Source organism: Callithrix jacchus, chromosome 6, assembly GCF_049354715.1.
Source record: "Callithrix jacchus isolate 240 chromosome 6, calJac240_pri, whole genome shotgun sequence".
Classification (NCBI taxonomy): domain Eukaryota; kingdom Metazoa; phylum Chordata; class Mammalia; order Primates; family Cebidae; genus Callithrix; species Callithrix jacchus.
Window position 1 is genome coordinate 33,817,637 of NC_133507.1, and position 20,156 is coordinate 33,837,792.

The 20,156-nt window shown below is 50.3% G+C and overlaps 1 protein-coding gene across 4 annotated transcripts; it reads left to right on the plus strand.

Moving 5' to 3' along the window:
• Positions 1-19: 19 nt before the first annotated feature.
• AMER3 (APC membrane recruitment protein 3) lies at positions 20-10,495 on the plus strand. 4 transcript variants are annotated; one of them, XM_017973340.4, is made up of 2 exons: positions 20-187; positions 6,135-10,495. In XM_017973340.4, the coding sequence occupies exon 2, from the start codon at positions 6,154-6,156 to the stop codon at positions 8,737-8,739; it is 2,586 nt and encodes an 861-aa protein (XP_017828829.3). In that variant the 5' UTR covers positions 20-187; positions 6,135-6,153; the 3' UTR covers positions 8,740-10,495. The 4 variants fall into 4 exon arrangements, with proteins under 4 accessions (XP_017828829.3, XP_017828831.3, XP_017828830.3 ...); XM_017973342.4 differs by having other exon boundaries at positions 6,138-10,495; XM_017973341.4 differs by lacking the exon at positions 20-187 and adding an exon at positions 523-874.
• Positions 10,496-20,156: the final 9,661 nt, after the last annotated feature.

Consider the following 20,156-nt stretch of genomic DNA (forward strand, 5'->3'; position numbering starts at 1 on the left):
GCACCCGCCCCACACTCCTGGCACTGCTGCCTGAGCCTTCCTGGAGTTACTTAATCCACCCCAGCCCCGGGCAGTGAACCCCGCGTGCAGACCCCTCGTCCTCAGCTCTGCGGAGAGAGGGTCCCCACAGCATTTCTGCTCCTCCCCCAAGACTGCGGCAGGGCACAGCACAAGCAAACCCCACAAGGTGAGTACCTGCAGGGCAACTGCCTCTTTCCTTCTCATTAATAATACAATCAGGTCCCTTCTCCAAGGGAAGACCCTGCCTTGCAGCCCCACACTGGCCTGCCCCTTCTCGCAGGCCCGCTCCGAATCCTGGGTAGGACTCAGGACGAGGCTCCCGGTGGCCCAGCCCTTCCGAGAGCTTTGCGGTCGGCGCGGCTGGCGCCGAGGGCTGAGGGGGAGGGGCTCCAACACCTGTGCTCTCCCGGGAGAGGGGACCTGTGCGGGGGCGTAGTGCGCACGGGGGCAAGGGAAGACGACAGCGCCTGAGGGAGGCACAGCTGCAGCAGGGTGGGAGGCAGAGACACCCAGAAACAGAGACGGGGCCACACGCACAGACAAAGCCGGCCCGAGCGCCGCCAGAGAGGAGCAGCCCCCACCGCGGCCGGCGCACCCCCCGCCACCCCCGCGCACCAGCCCCGGCGCCCGCCCAGGCCCTCCCCTCCCGCCGGCCTCCGGCGACTAAACCCTCGCCTGCCCGACCCCGCGGAGCCCCTGGAGCCGCGGTGGGTGGGTGCAGGCGCCGCGCCTCCCCCTCCGGGCCGCGGCGCTCGGCCCCGGGAGCTGACCGTGGTGCTGAGCGCGGCTCGCGCTCGAACGCGGTGGCCGACCCAGTAGCGGCCGCGCCCTGTTACACTGCCGGTCCCCAGCGGTAAGTCGCCAAGGCCCTGAGAGGCTGCGTGGGTCCCTCCCCGCTGTTGTGGACCCTGCGGGGAGGGCGAGGATTGGGAAATTTGGTGCGCTCTCTGGAGCGATGGGTGGGCTGAGTGCAGAAAGCAGGGTCGGCACCCTCGACCCAGCTGTGCCAGGCGCAGTCAGGGACCTGGGGGCGGTGACCTTTTAGGTCTGGGCTAGTGAAGCGAAGAAACCCTCCGCCCGCGGATGCAGGGACTGAGGGAGAGCTGATAAGGCTGTGAGGCCCGTCTCCTTGTCCCTGGGCAGGCCAGGACCTCCCAGAGGCGCCCTCCGAGAAGGTGGGCCAGGACCTTCCCTCCCCAGAGAACCCTTTGTCTCCCCAGCGTGGGGGTTGGGTGGCTTGGTAGTGCTCTTTCTGCAGATTCTATTTCTGCTTTATTCCCCACTCGCACTCCCACCCCCACCCCAGAGCACAGTCGCTTTCCTTCCCCACAGTGGCCCTCACTCCAGCCCTCCCAGGACAAGACAGCCTACTACCGAGAACGCTATTGCCCCATAGCTCTGCCCCCAGCCCAGTGTCCAGAGGTCCCTGGGCCTAAGCTTTTTTTTTTTTTTTTTTTTAATCACCATATACTCCTTTGTAGCTCACTGCTGTGACTTTCCTGGACACCAGGAAAGGCATAACAAATACTGAAACTATTAGTCAAATGTTTTATGTGTCAAGCCGTTTCTGTTACATATTTATTCCTCCAGGGTTTTTATTTTGCTCCATGAAATCAAACAGCCAGACACTTTCATGTTAAGAAAGGAAAGAAAGGCACAGAATTACCTTCTCAAAGGAAAAAGAAAATGCTGGGCAGCTAAGCTTGGGTTAGTCATGTAGAAAAGCAACCAGTAGAATAACTTCATTTTCCCAATTTGCAATAAATTCACATCTGTGTGTGCTGTTTAAAGCACTGTGATGGCAGGTGTAGACACAGGAGTCTCTGCCTCCACCTCTCTCCTCAACCCTGCTTAGACTCCTGACTCACCTCCATGTCTCCACTGTCCATTTTCACCTGCAACTAGAGTCATTTTGAAAGAGAGAATTGGCCCCTGTCATGCACCTTCCGAGGCTGGCTTCCTGTGGCTCGCAGATAAAAGCACGGCCCTCCCTGAGACCTCAAGCCGGGTGTGGTGTGCACAGCCCATCTCCATGCCTCATCCCTCTGGCCTGCTGCTCTGCTCACTTTCAGATCCTTAAATATTCTCCTTTTGCTCCTCGGGGCCTTTCTAAAGGGTGTCCTCTATGCCTGGAATATGTGTCCAATGTCTTTTGCCTGGCTGTCCTCTTCTGTCTTTTAGGGTTTGGTTTAAATATCACATCCTTGTAACAGAATTAATTAAGTAAATATGTTGTGTGGTCCCTGTTCCTATGGAATTTGCAAGTTCATCTTAGAGATGAAAGACTCAGCCCAGGGCCCTGGTGTCACTGAAACCTGTCTTAGAAAATGAGGCACATAATAAAAAAAATTAGCCAGACGTGATGGCATGCTCCTGTAGTCCCAACTACTTGGGAGGCTGAGACAGGAGAATTGCTTGAACCCAGGAGGCGGAGGTTATAGTGGGCTGAGATTGTACCACTGCACTCCAGCCTGGATGACAGAGTAAGCCTCTGTCTCAAAAAAAAAAAAATAAAAGAAAATGATTAACATAAACTGTATCACAGAATTAAAATCTCAGACTCTGCATCCTGTTTAGGGAACTTAGATCTAAACATTTGGCTAAGATGTCTCAAACATAAAATAGTTTATTTAATTAAGTAATAGCTCACTGCCTACTATAGTTGGAGTCCTGGACCTTAAAGGATTTTCAATCTCATCGGGGAGTGAGATCAAGTACCAGAATGAATAGTTGGTGGTTGCTGAGCCCTGCAGACAAGAGGGCACCAGGAGCGTAGGGACAGGTCTGAGCTCTCCTTGGGGGAGGGATGTGACACTTGTGGGAGTGGACCTGTCACATTTCTTGCTAGGGCTTCCACTAACAGGGTCTATAACCACAGGGTTACAAAACAGTGCATTTTTGCAGTTGAGAAATGGGATACATTTGGCCTCTGCCCTCAGGCAGTGATGATACCAGCGTCTGGCTGTCCACATAAATCTCACTCTGACCCAGAGAATTGTCACAGGATTTGACTTCTCAGCCTGCCTCCAGCCGAGCAGTGGGCCCTCCAACCACCCAGGGAGTTCCCACCCCCATCACAGGTCACACATTTCCAAAGACAGATTCCAACAAAATATTTTAATATGGATATAGACTGGACTGAACACAGACTAGAGTTCATGGGATGCTCTAGTAGTACTTAGCCTCTGGTTCATCGTTTTGTATCCTGTGATTATTGTCCAGTCTCTACACAGAGTGCCGAATAAACTCAGGAGGTGGACTTAGCATTGTTAGTGACACTGAGTCCAGCCATCTGTAGCAATGACAACTATTTTAAGGGATCATTTTTCAAGTTCAGAGTAGGGTGAAATCTCCAGCTGCTCATGATTTTAAATCAGTTGACTGTTGTGAGAACTGAGAGCTGGTCATTTTATTTATAGACATCTATATCAAATAAAACATTTTTGTTTTTGCAGTTGCAAAATTCTGCACACAGTGAAATAATCCTTGCTGTGCCTGGCTGAAGTTATTTCCAAAAGAATGTCAATCAAAAGATTTTTCCAAAACATAGACAAGAATAAGGAAAATAGAGATCTCATAATGAATATTTCTCAAATTTCCTGCCATAAGAATTATTATTACCTTCAATTATAATTTTTCTAAATTTGTCTGAGCTACGCTTCTTGCTTTAATCTTCACTTTCATTGTTTTACAATATTTTTCATGAAAACAGATTTATTATTCTACTTTTAGATTTCCCACAAAAGAGTCTGAGCTGTTGGTTTATAGAATGTCAGATAGACCTGGGTTCAGATCCCAGCTGTCACTTAACACCTGTGTGACTTGGGTCAGTTCATTGACTTTTCTGAATCTGAATTTATCCTTTATCAAATGGGGGTTACAATAGTGGGCCCCTCATAAGGTTATGGGCCAAGCTCTCCGCATGGTGAGGTGGGTGTAACCAAGACTCCAGCCAGGATCATCTGAACCATGGTTTGGAGAGTAAGCCCTGTGCTACGTGCAGCTAAGCCCAGCAGAGCTGGGGAGGCCTTATCATGACTGCAAAGGATTGTGCAGAGTGGAGTCTGCAGGTGCAGGGTGGGAAAGGCTTGGGCATGCACCATCTGGCAAGAGGCAGAAAAGCCAACGTGGCTGCTCATGGCACTCTCCCTCTGTCCAGGGTGCCACCAGCAACAGCTGAGCGGCAGTTGGAGCCCAGCCCAGGTTCTGTGGCTCTCCTGGCATGGTGCCTGCTTCTTTTCTCATCCTCCAACCTAAAGTATGAGGCACTGCTCTAAGGGGAGGAAGCACTTCCCTCAGGTGGGAGTTGGTGGAGGCTGGTCGGCTTACCCCGGCCAGCTCCTGCAATGCCAGCTCTTCCACCCCTTCCAATCTTCTTGGCCTCAACATAGCCACTGGGCTATGAGGCAGCCCCTCGCCCACCTGGGTCCTCATGAGAAAGCATTTCAGGGTCTCTGGTAGATAGCTGCAAGGCTTACTTGGGGCGGGTTGTGAAAGGTACATAAGCTAACAGAGCCCCAGGTCATGCTTATGCTGGCTGCAGGCTTCCTCACAGCCAGGAGCTGGGGGATGAGTGCATGACTCTGGGTAGTCCTTATGGAGAGGCAAAGGAGCCAACCACGGTCTCTCCCTGGCCAGACTGACAGAGGACTGACCCTCAGGCCACTCACCACCAAAAAAGGTGGAGACCCTGGCAGACAGAGGTGTTTCCGAGGAAAGGAGCAGCCTGAGGCCAGGGCCATGAGGACACCGTGAGGGGAACAGAAAGGAGAGGCTAAGTCTGTCCTCTCTTCCTGGGTACTGAAGGTCTCTACACACAACCCCAAGACAGCATGTTTAAAACTAGACTTTAGCTCTTTTTCACCTTGGCTCAGCTCCCATCCTTCTCCCCTCATTTCCCTCCTTGACTGTCCCACACTCTTGGTGTAGATACAAGCCTTGGCCTTCAGAACTCCCTGCCTGCTTCTCTTCCTGCTGTTGCTGAACCCTGGCATTCTTCCCTTTGGAAGACCCTATGTTACCCCTACAGCCTCCATCTGCCTTGTTCCCGATCCTCACCCCATTCAGACTGCCTCTGGCAAGTCCTGTCTGCTCACGACTCATTTTTTTCTGTCCTCCACTCAGAGGTCAGATGTTAGTCCTAGACCGCCAACTTCATTACAGTCCCGGCTTCCACCCACCCACTGGAAGATGGTTGCAGCTCCCCACTGATCTCAGGATAGGGCCGGATGCCCTAGCTGGGCCAGGATAGTCAAGTGGCTAGTACTGCTGCCACCTGCCCACCTCTGTGCCCAGGGAAGATCCCAGCACCCTTTCCCTCTGAACTCAGACAAGGCTTCAGAAACCTTCTCTGGATGGCACTGCCAGCATCAGTATGCATCAATGATATGTGCACAAAAGGTGGCAGCTGCCTGCCCTTGCAGCCCTGCCTGCCCATCCTGTGTCCCATGCTCATCTGCCACCATGGTTCCTCTCTGCCCATGTTCTGCATGCACCGTGAGGTGCTGGGCTGTGTCTTGCCTGATGGCCTCTGTAGACAAAGCCTGGCCTCCCCTGACAGGCACACAGTTCTGGAGTTTGCAGCATGCACGCCCCCACAGCCCCAGCTGAGGGCCAGCTGTCTTCAGCCCAAGAGGCAGGCAGATGTGGGTGTCCTTTTAGCTGCTTTGATGAAAGAGGCAACTGCCCTAATTGGATCCTCTGCCCATTCACTCAGAAGGGCCATGATACCTCCTCCTCAGTACATGCTGCAGATATACTGAGGAGCTGTTTGTAGAATGCTGGGCATTCTACACAGAACATGGGAATCTGAATGAGCCACATGAGCTAAAAGGGGGATTGGGAGAGCCAGGCACTCATGGGTGCAGCAGTCACCAGGCCCCAGGGAGCTCTCATTTTGACTCCTACTGTGTGCCATTAGGCCGTTGTCTATAAAGACAGGAACAGTGAGTGAGCATAGTGGGGCTGCTCCCATCTCTCCCTGACTTGCAAGGAGGATCTCCTGGGACAGAGGCCCCTGCAGAGAGTGAGCTGTGTGAGAGCGGTAGTCAGGATCTTCCAGATTCTGGGCGCTCCCATCTGTGATACTGAGTGCCTCCTGCTTTCCTCCACAGCAGCCGGGGCACTGGCAGCATGGAGCTGAAGAGAGGAAAGACGTTCATCAAGTCCAGCTTGCAGATTTCCCACGAGAAACCCCCAGACCCAGCAGCCACGGCTCCAGCCAGGGAGGGGGCAGGCCCCTGGTCAGTCCTGCCAGGAGGGCAGCCAAGGCCCCATGTTGAGAAGGGCCCCCAAGCCAGCTCCAGTGCCCAAGGATATGACAGATGCCCCAACAAAGGGGCACAGCTGGACCCCAAGGGGGGACCCGCAACCCTCTGTGGAACCGCCTTCAAACCTGTGCGAAAGAGCAAGACCCAAGACAGCGTGTCTGGGGCAGGCAGGGCCTCGGCTGCCACAGGGCAGCTGGTGGGCAGTGCAAGCTTCCCGGGCTCCCCGGGCAGCCGGCGCATGATCGACTACCGCCACTTTGTGCCCCAGATGCCCTTCGTGCCGGCTGTGGCCAAGAGCATCCCAAGGAAGAGGATTTCCCTGAAAAGGCCCAAGAAGTGTTTTCGGAACCTATTCCACATTCGCAGAAACAAGGCTGAGGACTTGGCCTCATTGGCTGCCGAAGGGAAGAGCCAGCCCTTTGCAGGGCACCCGTCAGACCCTGGGGGCCGGCGAAGCAAAGCCTTCTTCCCCTCCGGTGAGGGGCCAGGACTGGACAGCCTGTGCCAGGACCTGTCGGACAGCGAGCTCCTGGCCGACGCATCCTTTGGTCTCTGCAGGGCCCTGTGTGAGGACGTGGCTTCACTCCAGAGCTTCGACTCTCTCACGGGTTGTGGGGAGGTCTTTGCAGATGAGAGCTCAGTGCCATCTTTGGAGCTGAATGAGGGCCCAGAGAGCCCAACCCAGGCTGTTCAGGGCCTGGAGAGCAAGGTTCCCAGGGGTCCCCTCCAGGGCAGTGTGGAGCAACTGGCCTCGCCTGCCCAGAATGAAGCCTCTGACTTCACCAGGTTCTGGGACAGCGTGAATCGCTCAGTGCGGCAGCAGCAGCGCGCCCTGCTGGGCCCGTGGGTTGCAGGCCCCCAGGGGACAGACAGGGACCAGCCCAGGCTGGACGCAGCTGGGCTTGCTGAGCTGCCCCTCTGCCCTTGCAGGGACCCTCGCAGTGGCTCCAAAGCCAGCTCCATTGACACAGGAACCCCCAAGAGTGAACAGCCCGAATCCGTGTCCACAAGTGATGAGGGCTACTATGACTCCTTCTCTCCAGGCCTCGAGGAGGACAAGAAGGAGGCCGAGAGCCCAGGCACACCTGCTGCCACCTTCCCACGGGACAGCTATAGTGGGGATGCCCTCTATGAGCTCTTCCATGACCCCAGCGAGGGACCTGTCGACCCCAGTCCAGATGATGACCTGTGTGTGTCTGAGAGTCTTTCGGGACCAGCCTTGGGGACGCCACTGTCCATGTGCAGCTTCCGAGTGGGGGCCGAGGAGAACCTGGCCCCAGCACCAGGCCCTGACCTGCTCAGCCAAGGCTTCCTGCAGAGCTCCTGGAAGGGCAAGGAGTGCCTGCTGAAGCTGTGTGACACCGAGCTTGCCATCACCATGGGCATTGTCAGCTGGCTGCGCCGAGGCCCCACGCCCCGTGCCCCACCCACCCCTGGGCAGCCCGCAGCTCCACCTGGTCCCCAGGGAGCCCCCGGGGCACCCACAGAGAAACTGGGGGGCAGGGAGGGCATGGCCTCAGATGCAGGGGGGGCAACAGTATGCTCAGCACCCAGCAGGCAGGAGCTGTGGGCACACCCGGGCACCACAGGCCTGCTTGCTGGGGAGAGCAAGGCCCTCAAGGGGGCCACACAAGGGACCAGCATGCTGTCCAGGGATGCCTCTCAAGAGGAAGGGACACGAGGTTGCTCTGAAGGCTTGTTCTCCACTACGGAGTCTGCAGCCACGTCGACAACAGATACTTCCAGTAAAAGCAAGACCCCAATCCCTTCTGCCTGGCCTTGCTCCCAGAAGGAGCCTGGGTCATCTGGGGTCCTGGGGTGTTTCCAAGGCCCCTGGAGGCCAGGTCACGGGGGTGGCACTCTGGATGCAGAGCCCATGTTGGCAGGCTGTGCGGCCCGTGTGGCAGCCCTGAAGATCAGCTCAAACGACCAGCCCCTGGCCACATGGCCTCCAAGGCCGGACATGGGCAGTGGGCTCTTCGGGCAGTGCCAGGCCAGGGGCCCTGACATTCTGGAGCAGAAACAGTCCAGCAGCTCCCCCAGCATGGCCACCGTCCATGGCCTTCCCTACTTGGCCAGCACACAGGACCAGAGGTGTCAAGATCGTGTCCGGGACCTGAGCTGGCTCAAGATGGAGCCCAATGGGCTAGGTGTCCAGGCCTGGGCCTCTCTGGAGGACCAGTCCCTGCCGCTCAGCACAGGGGCTATGGATCAGGTGGCACACGGCAGCCAGCTGGACTCTGAGCCCCCTTCAGCCCCTACTGCCTGGTGGAGTCCCCGGGGCCACCATCCAGAAAGCCTGGGCCTCACTTTGAACAGCCAGCGGGAGGGAGTGGTCTCTGCAAGTGCCCCAGAATGCCGCTGCAGCCTCCTGGCCCGTGAGGGCCTCCTCTGTGGTCAGACAGAAGTGGGGGCCTCCAGGCCAGCCATGGCTGAGCCCCACCTGTAGGACAGGCTCACACGTGCTGGGAACTGCATGTGTCTTTATGACCACTTTCAGGAGAGCCTAAGACTCAAATCTCTATCTTTTGTCCCTGATGGGAGAACTATGCTGGGGGAGGGGTGGCAGGACTCAGGCATGCAGAAGCTAGCACGTTCCTATGGAGGCATCCTTGCCTGAACTCACCAGCTCAGGCAGCCCATGGCCAAAGCCATCATGAAGCTGCAAGCACCTAGCTGCTCCTCATGCAGATGCTGTAGAGAGGAGCTGGGGCTTGAAACTGATGGGGAGAAAGAGCTGCACGTTGTAAATGTGAAGCAGAGAGCCAGTGTGCGTCTCCACAGGATGTGTGGGAATCCTGAAAGACACAATCCCAAATGCCATAGTCCCAAATGTTAAGAATCTGAAAGATCAAAGTTACTCTAAAGTCCTAAAGTCAGAATCACAAAAGAGCTAAATCCTGGAAACATAATACTGGGAAAATGTTTTTTAAAAAATTTAAAGATACTTATTGACATCTTAAAAGGATTTATTTGAGAAGCATATGAAAATACAACAGAACACATCATCAGCCACTTTACACAGTAAAATAGGCAATAATACATATTTCTGCAAGCATAAACACTTGATGTACTAATGACAGTTACATGGGTGTGAGTTATTAGCAGACAAACTATGTTCATAAAGAAATAGGTGAAAATGGGAATGTATACATGCATGCCAGTGTGCATGGTAACCGTGTGCAGCCGGCTTTATATCTGCAGTCATACCAGGACCAACAACTTCAGACTTGACGAAGTCAATCAATGATGAGTCACCACCACACGTGCATTTGCCCAAAGAGCAGAGATGGCAAGAACTTCCATCTCTCACAAATGCAGATGTACAAAAATTACATCTCTTCATTTATTGAGGAAGTCTTGACCTTTATATGCACACACACAGAGCTTACACACACAGTCAATCTGGGATGCCAGCAGGGTGACTCAGAATGAAAGCCTCAGGACCCAGGACGGCCATGGCTGTAAGTTCCCAAGTTCAGAGGCCAGTGAGCCTGGAACTCTGATGTCACAGCAGCAGAAGAAAAGCCTGTCCTGGCTCTCGGAGACCAATTCGCCTTCTGTATTTGTTCCCTCTGGGTCCCAGCAGATTGGATGCTGCCGACCAACATTGAGGGTGGATTTTCCCCACCTAGGCCACTCAGACTCACACACTAATCCCTGGAAACACCTCACAGACATGCCCCAAATAATGGTCTACCAGGTCTCTAGGTGTCCGCTAACCCAGTCGAGTTCACACCTGAAGTGAAGTCCGCAGGTCCATCCCTTCTTGACTCGGCACCCTTCCACATCTCCTTCAACCTCGCTCAGTCTTCAAATAAAGCCACAAACAAGGCGCTCGTTCCACCTAACATGCAGCTATCCTGGGATTGTGATTTTCAAGACTTTAGATGTTAGGGATTTGAAACTTTAAGGGTTTGGGTCCTTCAGTATTTCAACATTGAGGACCAGTGTTTGGGATTATGTCTTTCAGAATAAAGATCCAAACTTGTGTGAGGACGGTGAGGCTCGAGGCTCAGGGGTGGAAGACCAATGCGGCATGGGGGACGAGCTCAGGAGGGCCCACCGGCCTCCATCTGGCCCCAGTCTGGCCTACTCTCTGCCCCAGGACAGGTGGCTACAATGTGCTGGGGACCTGAAGGGCGTCTCCTCAGGAACACTGTATTACTCTGTTTTGTGTTGCTATAAAGGATTACTGTGACCAACTCATTGTTAAAGAAAAGTTTATTTGGCTTATGATTCTGCAGGCTATACAGGCATGGCACCAGCATCTGCTTCTTTCTTTCTTTCTCTTTCTTTCTTTCTTTCTTTCTTTCTTTCTTTCTTTCTTTCTTTCTTTCTTTCTTTCTTTCTTTCTTTCCTTTCCTTTCTTTCCTTTCTTTCTCTCTTTCTCTCATTCTTTCTCTTTCTTTCTTCTTTCTTTCTTTCTTTCTTTCTTTCTTTCTTTCTTTCTTTCTTTCTTCTTTCTTTCTTTCCTTCTTTTTTTTCTTGAGACAGGGTCTCACTTTGTTGCCCAAGTAGGAGTGGGAGTGCAGTGGCACGGTCTTGGCTCACTGCAACCTCTACCTCCTGGGCTCAAGCAATCCTCCCATCTCAGCCTCCCAAGTAGCCAGGACTACAGGCGTGTGCCACAATGTCAGGCTAATTTTTCTGTTTTTTTGTAGAGACAGGTTTTTGCCATGTTGCCCAGGCTGGTCTCAAACTCCTCAGCTCAAATGATCCATGCATCTCGGCTTCCCAAAGTGCTGGAGTATAGGCGTGAGCTAGACAGCGTCATGCATGCCTATGCAGCCCTGCCAGGGCTGACTGGGCGCTCCCCTCCCCACTTGTGGGTGGGCGGTGGTGGATTTTTTGTCATGAATCATCCCCTACAAACAATTATCTCCCTCTGCTTGCACTCTCTAACTAGAGCTATGGACGACCAAATGCTCTTTGGGAGGAAGCCAGTGGATTCTCCCAGGCTCTGCCTGCAAGTAACAAAGGCTTTTGACTCCACCCCCTCCCACGCTGTCAGATCCCCACTTCCCTTTGAAAACTTTGAATGGGGCTGTTGCCCTCATTCCCCAAAATGCCACAACACATGTGCAGCACCCAGACATTCAGAACCATGAAGGGCGAAGGGGCTGCTGTCATTAGGAGGGACAGGTGTCCATCCTGGCCCCGTGTCAGGCCAGCAGGTGCAGGGACAGATGGGCCATCCACATTCTCCAGGATTAGCTTCTACCTCAGGCAGTCCGCCGCAGCAAGATGCCAGAATGGGGCTCCACAGGCAGCCGCGAAGTGGGTTTCTGGAGGAAAGACCAGCAGAGGACAAGGGGTTAATCAAACTGCTGGGGAAGTCCCATCTCATGTAGAGCTCCCACCGAGAAGAGCACGAGGTGTGCTGCCTGGCTGGAGAAGAAGGCAGCACAGGATCTGCTGTGAAGACGGCACTGCCATGGGGGACGCCGGTCAGTGCCTCTCCGGACTGCCTGATGCTTGGTTTCTGGTGGCCCTCTCGCACCAGGGCTCACTGAGGCCTGCTGCGAGCAGAACACAGCCTGCACATCACAGCTTCCGAAGCACGCAGCAGGGCTCTGACCAGGCCTGTCCAGACCCAAAGCCACTGTGGAGCCACACCTGGGCCCTCCTCCCAGGACCACACACAGAGCCACAGCCGCATCACGAGCAGAGCTGGGGGCAAGTTCCACCAGATTTGCTCACTTGATTCTTGTATCACCCTCAATGCAGTTGTCAGCCTCATTTTTCAGAGCTGGACACGGAGGCACAGGGTGCTGGTGTGACTTGCCCAAGGTTAGTGTGCGGGGTGATGGATTTTGACCCCTCCCAGCTCCAAAGGCCCTGCTCTTCCTCAGGCTCCAGAACCTCTCACTGAGCTCCTGCCGTGAGGCCCCACTCAGAGCCCTCACCCCTTCCTGCTTTCAGGTTCCAGATATCAGAGCACCTTGGATGCCAGCCACAAGTGCCCCTTTGGCAGCCTGAGCGCCCAGGGGGAGGCTGCCCTGTCTCAGCCCCAACCTGGGGCATTGTGCTATGCCTAAGGGAGTAGCCGCTCTGTCAATCCTTGTTGAAAGAATGAAGTGTCAAAAGGCCGTGTATACTTTTCTGATTTCTTATTGACCAGGAGCCTTGTGTCTGGAAAGAAACAGAGTCAATGTCTAAGGGCGACTCTGGCCTGAGTGCCAGCCGCCTTCTCCCTGGCAGGGACAGCGCCCTCCGTGTGCCATGCTGTGATGCCATACAGTGACTTGTGATGATGGAGAGCTCGGCCAGGCCCAAAGGTGCTGGGAAGGGCAGGAATCCAGGGTCAAGGAGGGCCGGGGGTCCGAAGGGGGTCCAAAGGGTGCCCAGACCCCCGGGGCCATGTGTGGTCTACAGGGACCTGGCTGCAGGGCCATGCCTCCTGGGAGGACCTGCTAGCCTCAGCTCTCCACTTGGGGGCACTCTAGGCAATCCCAGCACCCCAGATTCAAATTCAGCATCTGGGGCTGGGGTCCCAGAAGTGGCCTGCTATACACCCTGCTGGGAGATGGGGGAGGCAGTGTGATCTCTCTCTCTGCACCGCACCCTCAGCCTGTCTTTCCCTGAAGGTTTCAGGGTGACCTGCCATGGGTAAAGAAGGGAACTTCAAGACCGGTTCCCGGGACATGTGCCTAGCCCAGTGCTGGGAGCAGAAGAGGCTGGCTGGGCGTCTTCAGACCTCCCTGGTCATTTCCAGCCCTCTTGTCCACACATGGCTGTAGGCTGTAGAGGTGACAGCGGATTTCTCCAAGCGAAATAAAATCCTGAGAAGTCAGTCCAGTTGTCCTGAGCTCACAGCTGTCCCTCAGAGCCTGTGCGGCTTGCCCAGGATCCTAGAGTCCTGCAGACTGTGGAAAAGGGCTTTGCCCAGGGGCAGTGCACTGGGGCTTCCAACCTTCCTTGTTGTGTTGGGAAGCTGGGAACGCTGGGTGGGGCCAGGAGGGAGAGAGGGAGGAGGACAGGGAGAACGGGTGGGAGGCGCTGAAAAAGAGAAGGGGCGGAAGCCAGCGCAGGCAGGGAGAGACTGCAGACTACCCAGGCTGCTTCATGTCTCTCCTGGTTTCCTACTTTATTTATTTTCTGGAATGGGACTAAATACACAGGACACAAAACAGAAGGCGTAATAGGGAAACAGTGAAAGTGTAATCTCCATCCTTCCCCCCTCAGCGCTCTGTTGTTACAAAATTCATTCATTCTGACAAAAGACAAAATTGCAGATCAAATTGGCTTTTATTTGTGATTCTTGGATGGGACAGCCTCCATTATACAAAACAGGAGAGCAGCTCCAGCAGTGGCAGAACACTGGGTTTTACGAGGTGGGGGCAAAAAAACAGTAAGAGGAAAGAAGTCGACCAGTGAACAGCAGGCCACCTCAGGTGACTGCACTGTAAGGGCTGAAGCAGAGGGGACATGCTCCTCACACAGACTCAGGCAGCCTGGAACCTCTCATTTCCAGGAGTGAAACGGCACCTTCCTTCACCTTGAAAAGGTTTCAGAGTAGCCCTACTCGGGTAGACTGGAACCTCTCATTTCCAGGAGAAACTAGTCTGTTTGGGAATCTATCTGCTTCCTTAAAGTTTCAGTTGATGACGTGGCATTTAGCATGAGTGACTGCACTGGGGTTTGGTCTGGCCTTGGGGCCCTGGGGCAGGAGCTGAGTCCAGAGCCCGGGCCTCCTGGGGTTGTGGCTTCACCACACTGACCACACCCAATCCAAACAGCCGGAGTGCAGAGCCCCCTTTCCTCCTTTCTCCAGCCCTGGTGTGAGACATCAGACTCACTATTCCCGTTACACACATACTGTTAATGGAGAAACCACACTCTGTCGAATATCTTAAAGAGGCTTATCCTGAGCCAGTATGAGTGACCGCGGGCCCAGGAAAACACAAACCCAAGAAGCTTGGAGTAAGTGGGCCCGATGCACTCGGATTACAGTTTGGTTTTTTTCTATTTTAAGGAGGCAGTTGCTACAGGCAGAGCATAAATCATACTTGCCTGAAAAATCTACCTAAAATAATAAAACATAAAAAAAGATATAAATCAATCCGGGAAGTATACATTGGTCCAGCCCAAAAAGGTGGGATGTCTTGGAGGGGAGGGAGAGCTTGCAGGTTACAGGTGGCTTTAGAGATTCTTTAATTTGCAGTTGGTGAAAGGAGTCAGGCTCTGTCTAAAACTTTGAGTCAGCAGAAAGGAAAGATTTCAGTTCAGGTAAGAACGCTCTGTCTAGCAAGATTGCTGGCCTGCAGGCTGACATAACCCTGACCTTGCATGGCCCTGGGTCTTCCTTATAATTTGGCATCTTATTGCCCCAAAGGGTCCTGGCTGGTGCAGGAGAATTACAGCTGTAATTCTAACATTTTGTGCGGCTGAGACAGGAGGACTGCTTGAGTCTGGGAGTTTGAGACCAGCCTGGACAATATGGCGAAACCCCGTCACTACAAAAAATGCAAAAGGTTGGGGCATGGTGGCTCTTACCTGTGGTCCCAGCTACTTGGGAGGCTGAGGTGGGAGGATCATTTGGAGGCTGACGTGGGAGGATCATTTGAGCCCAAAAGGTTGAGGCTGCAATAAGCCAGTGCAATGAGCCATGATCATGTCAATGCACTTCAGCCTGGGGACAGAGTGAGACCCTGTCTCAAAAAAAAAAAAGCATCTATTCTGTCAGTTTTACAGTTTAAATTTCAACATTAATGGTGGTCAGTTGTGCCTAAACTCCAAAACGGTGGGGTATAAAGAGGTATGTTGACTTCCCTTCCTGTCACGGCTGGTAATTTAGATTTTTTGGGTTTTCTGGGGTCCCCTTGGCCAAATGAGATTCCGTTCAGTCAGTCGGGGGCTTAGGATTGTGTTAGTTTACAACACGTGAACTTTAACGAGTTTTACTGCCCGGGACATCCTCCCCATCTTAGCAGGCACTGCAGTGGGCAGCTCCCCCATCCTTCTGCACAGCTGCATTCCTGGAGGGAGCAGTTTAATTTAAACACTCCCTTGTTGATAGACATTCAGGTTACTTCCCACTTGCTGTTAAAACAATGCTGCACTCACTCCTTCACTCCCTGAAGTGGTCACCACTAAAGTCCTCTCAAAAAATGAAACTGCCTTGACAAAGAAAAGATGTATTTTTAACATGAAGAGTGCCTCTTGGCTCCCATCCCCACCCACTGCCCATTGTCTTGGGACCGTGGCATGGCTGCCTGGACCCCAGGCCTATAGGAACGTCACATACCTTGCCTTTGAGAGGGGAGACATTTTTTATTATTATTACATGTAAAGACCTTGGAAGTCGCCATTCTCATCCTTCAGTAAGAAAAAGCTGGACACACCCAAACCCAATGACTTTTCTTGACCCATCTGAGAAATGAAGTCACAGGGCAAACAACTTGCCAGAAACCTGGAGAGGCAGACCATCCAGAGAAATTCAACAACCAAGATCTGTGGTTGGGAGTAAAAGTCTCTAGATACCCGAAACTGCTAGAAACATTAAAATTAAAATATCGACAAGTTGTTGTAGGCTGAAGAAGCTGGGGGCTGGGCAATAAAAAGGGTCCATGGTCAGAGTCTTTTCCTCCAGGATCCACTCCACATTTTCAGAGTGAGGATCTGACACAGACTCTTCCACCTCTACCCCTGCAAGGGGAGGTGGTGGAAGAGGGTCCTCTTGAAGCCCTCCAAACTTCTCCTCAACAAAGCCTTCCCTGAGTGCTATTCTGAAACCTTTTCAAGCTGAAGGAAGAGGCTCTACCGCACTGCAATCCTCTCTAGCCTTCAGGTCTCAACTAAGGGAAAAGAAACTAGTGACAGTCAACAAGGGAGAAGTCTTTGAGAAAGCTGGAAACACTGTCCCAGGAAGGGACCAGGGCTTCAAGGGCTTAGCCCCACCCTGAGGCCGAGGCACAGAAACTAAAAGACCAAGGCCTGATTACCAGGTTAGAAGACAAGGGAACACCCCTCTCCCTACTTGCCAGCACGTGGTGCCACCACACCAACAAGGCTCCAGTAATAACAGTGGGTTACAGCTAACAGAGCCAAAAGACAAACTCTCTCTTTCTCTCAGGGCCAGAATCAAAGGAAGCCACAGAGACAAGAAAGAAGAATAAGTAAGCCCACTAGAGTGATTTGAAGCAGCTGGTGCCTAAAGCTATGACAAATATTACAACAGCCCAACCCCTAGCCAGATTAATAAATCCTGGCATTGAAAGCCTTTTGACCTCAGTGCCTATGACCCAATATGTACGTACATCTGGCTTTAGACAAAAAATTACAAAGCCTCCTAAAAGCAAGAAAAAGCAAAGTCTAAAGAGACAAATCATCAGAAGCTGATTCATATATGACACAGATGTTGAAATTATTAGATGGAATGTAAAATAACTATCATTAATATGGTATAAGCTTTAATGGAAAAAGTAGACAACTGGCAAGAACAGGTGGGTAATATAGGCTGGCAAAATTCGAAGAAAAATAAAAAAGAAATGTCAGAAATCAAAAGCACTGTCTTGGGAATGAATATTTACTTTAATGGGCTCATCAATACCCACAACATGGGTGAATAAGGGGCCAGTTAGCTTTATTAGCAAATGCCTTAAGATGAATGAAAATGGAAACACAGCATTCCAAAGCCTGGGACGCAGACAAAGAAGCAGTACGAGGGAAATGCATAGCTGTAATGCACACATGAGAAAAGAAGAAATCTGAAATTAATAACCCATTTACACCCTAAGAAACTAGAAAAAGAAGAGAAAACTAACCCAATGCCAGCAGAGGAAAGAAATAATAAGAATCAAAGTGGAGATAAATAAGATAGAGAATAGAAAAACAACAGAGAAAATCATCAAAACCAAAAGTTGGTATTTTGAGAAGACTAAGTTGACAAACCTTCAGCTAGATTGAGAATTAAAAAAAGAAGAATCAAATCACTAAAATTAGAAATGATAGCAGAGATACTAGGTCAATTTTAACAAAATAAAATGAATTATATGATAATGTTATGAACATTTACATGACAACAAATCAGATTACCTAGACGGAATGGACAGCTTCTTAGAACACACATCTATCAGATTGGGTGCTATGGTGCACGCCTATAATCCCAGCACTTTGGGAAGGCAAGGTGGGTGGATCACAAGGTCAAGAGATTGAGACCATCCTGGCAAACATGGTGAAATCCCATCTCTACAAAAAATATAAAAATTAGCTAGGCCTGAGTAGTCCCAGCTACTCAGGAGGCTGAGGGAGCAGAATAGCTTGAAGCTGGGAGGTTGAGGTTGCAGTGAGCTGAGATTGTGCCACTTCACTCCAGCTTGGTGACAGACAAGACTCCATCTCAAAAAAAAAAAAAAAACACAAAAAAAACCACACACATCTATCAAAACTGAATCATGAGCTTGATGCAGTGGCTCACGCCTGTAATCCCAGCACTCTGGGAGACCAAGGCAGGTGGACCACTTGAGCCCAGGAGATTGAGACCAGCCTGGGCAACATGGTGAAACCCCATCTCTACTAAAAACTACAAAAATTAGGCAGCCATGGTGGTGTGCACCTAGCTGGCTTGGGAGGCTGAGGCAGGAGAATCACTTGAACCCAGGAGGTGGAAGTTGCAGTGAGCTGACATCTGCCACTGCACTCCAACCTGGGCAACAGAGTGAGACTCTGTCTCAAAAAAAAAAAAAAAATTCTGTATCGTGATAAAATAGAAAATCTGAATAAACTTGTAACTAATAAGGAGATTGGATCAGTAATCCAGTCTCCCAACAAAGAAAGCCCAGGGCAAGATGAGTTCACTGGCGAATTCCACAAAACAAAGATTTAACAGCAATTCTTCTCAATCTCTCCCAAAGCAATTAAAGAGGAAGGAATACTTCCTAATTCATTTCATGAGGCCAGAGTTACCCTGATACTAAAGCCAGACAAAAACACTTCAAGAAAACTACACACTCAAATTCCTTAAGAATATGTAGATGCAAAAATCATCAACAAAACACCAGCAAAGCATACTCAGCAGTGTATTAAAAGGATCACACACCAAGACCAAGTGAGTTTTATTCTTGAAGTGCAAGGATGGTTCAACATCCAAAAATCAAACTATGTACTCTATCACTTGAATAGGATGAAGGAGAAAAGTCACATGATTATCTCAAAAGAAGAAAAACATTTGACAAACTCTAACACCCTTTCATGCTTAAAAAAAAAATACTCAATGCACCAGGAACAGAAGTAAACTTCTTTACCATGATAAAAGGAATTTCTGAAAAATCCACAGCTAACATCATCTTCAATGGTAAAAGACTGAAAGCTTTTCCCTAAGATAAGGCACAAAACAAGAATGCCCACTTTCACTACTTACACTAGACATAGTATTGGAAGTTTTAACTACAGCAAATAGGCAAGAGAAAGGAATAAGATACATCCAAATTAGAAAGGAAGAAGTAAACTTATTTCTGTTCTTAGATGACATGATTTTATATGTAGAAACCCCTAGAGATGCCCCCCAAAACTATTATAGCTAGTAAATTAGTTCAATGGAATTGCAAGATAAAAATCAACACTCAAAAATCATTTGCATTTCTATACACTAGCAATGAATAATCCGAAAAGGAAATTAACAAAAGAAATTCCATTTATAATGGCATTAAAAAGTATAACCCAAAAGGTAAAATAATTGTACAATAAAAACTATAAAACATTGCTAAAAGAAATTTAAAAGACATATATAAGTGAAAAGACATCCCATGCTCACGTATTGGAAGAGTAATATTGTTAAATAACAATACTAAACTAACAAAACTAGAGTGATTGAATGCTATCTCCGCAAAAGTCCCAGTGGATTTTTTATCCAGAAATAGAAAAACTCATCCCTAAATTCATGTAAAATCTCAAGGGATCCCAAATAGCTGAAACGACCGTGAATATGGACAAAGTTGAAGGACTCACACTTGCTGATGTGAAAACTTACCATAAAGCTACATAATCACAACAGAGTGCTATTAAGAGAAGCACTAGCCAGCTTCCAAGTGGGAATCTTCATAGTGTGAGTGATAAAAGAGAGAATTTAATAGGAGTAATGTAGTAAAAGGCAAGAAGATTTTGTTCAGAAGGGTACCCAGTGCCACACTGTGGAAAAGAGAGGTAAGCACAAACTGGGCCAGAATTTATGGGCTCTGGGCAGAAACCTGGTCAGTCTGTTGGATCCTGTTACACAGAAGCCAACAGAACACAGAACCTGGGGAGAGAAGACACTGGTGGAGTATTTGGAGAATCCAGAGAATTACATCCTTGGAACAAAAACAGTCTTCACTGACATTAAGAAGGTAGAAAGAGTAGACTTGATAACTTATCTCAAAAAAGTCACTAATGAGCAATAATTGGCCACTGCCTTTATTTATTACAAAACAAAGGTCCCATAACTTCATATGCACCAAAATTTAATTGATCTCATACACCAGAATTTAGATCATGAATGTCAGACAGGATATTTTTGTTGGACAGTCCTGATTTAAGTAAGACTAGCTTGTGGTTAAATGAATATGATGGTTTTTTTTTTAATTTTGATAGTAATTCAGATCCAGAAAATGATATCACTGTTTTCCCCCTCTTAAAGGTATAATTGGACTTTATTAGTAACGTTTAACTTTTCATAAAGATGGTGAATGCCATCTCAAAACATATTGGAGGTTGGTTTTATATTTAGATTTCTGTAACTCTTTATGAATATATTAAATACTGTCTCAGAACCAAGTAAGACTCACCTATGTTTTAATATGTGTTCATTACCCTGTTAAAGGCAAGGGCTAAGGTAAGATAGCAATGTCTATATTTTTGGTCTTAACTATGCCAATCTAATTAGAA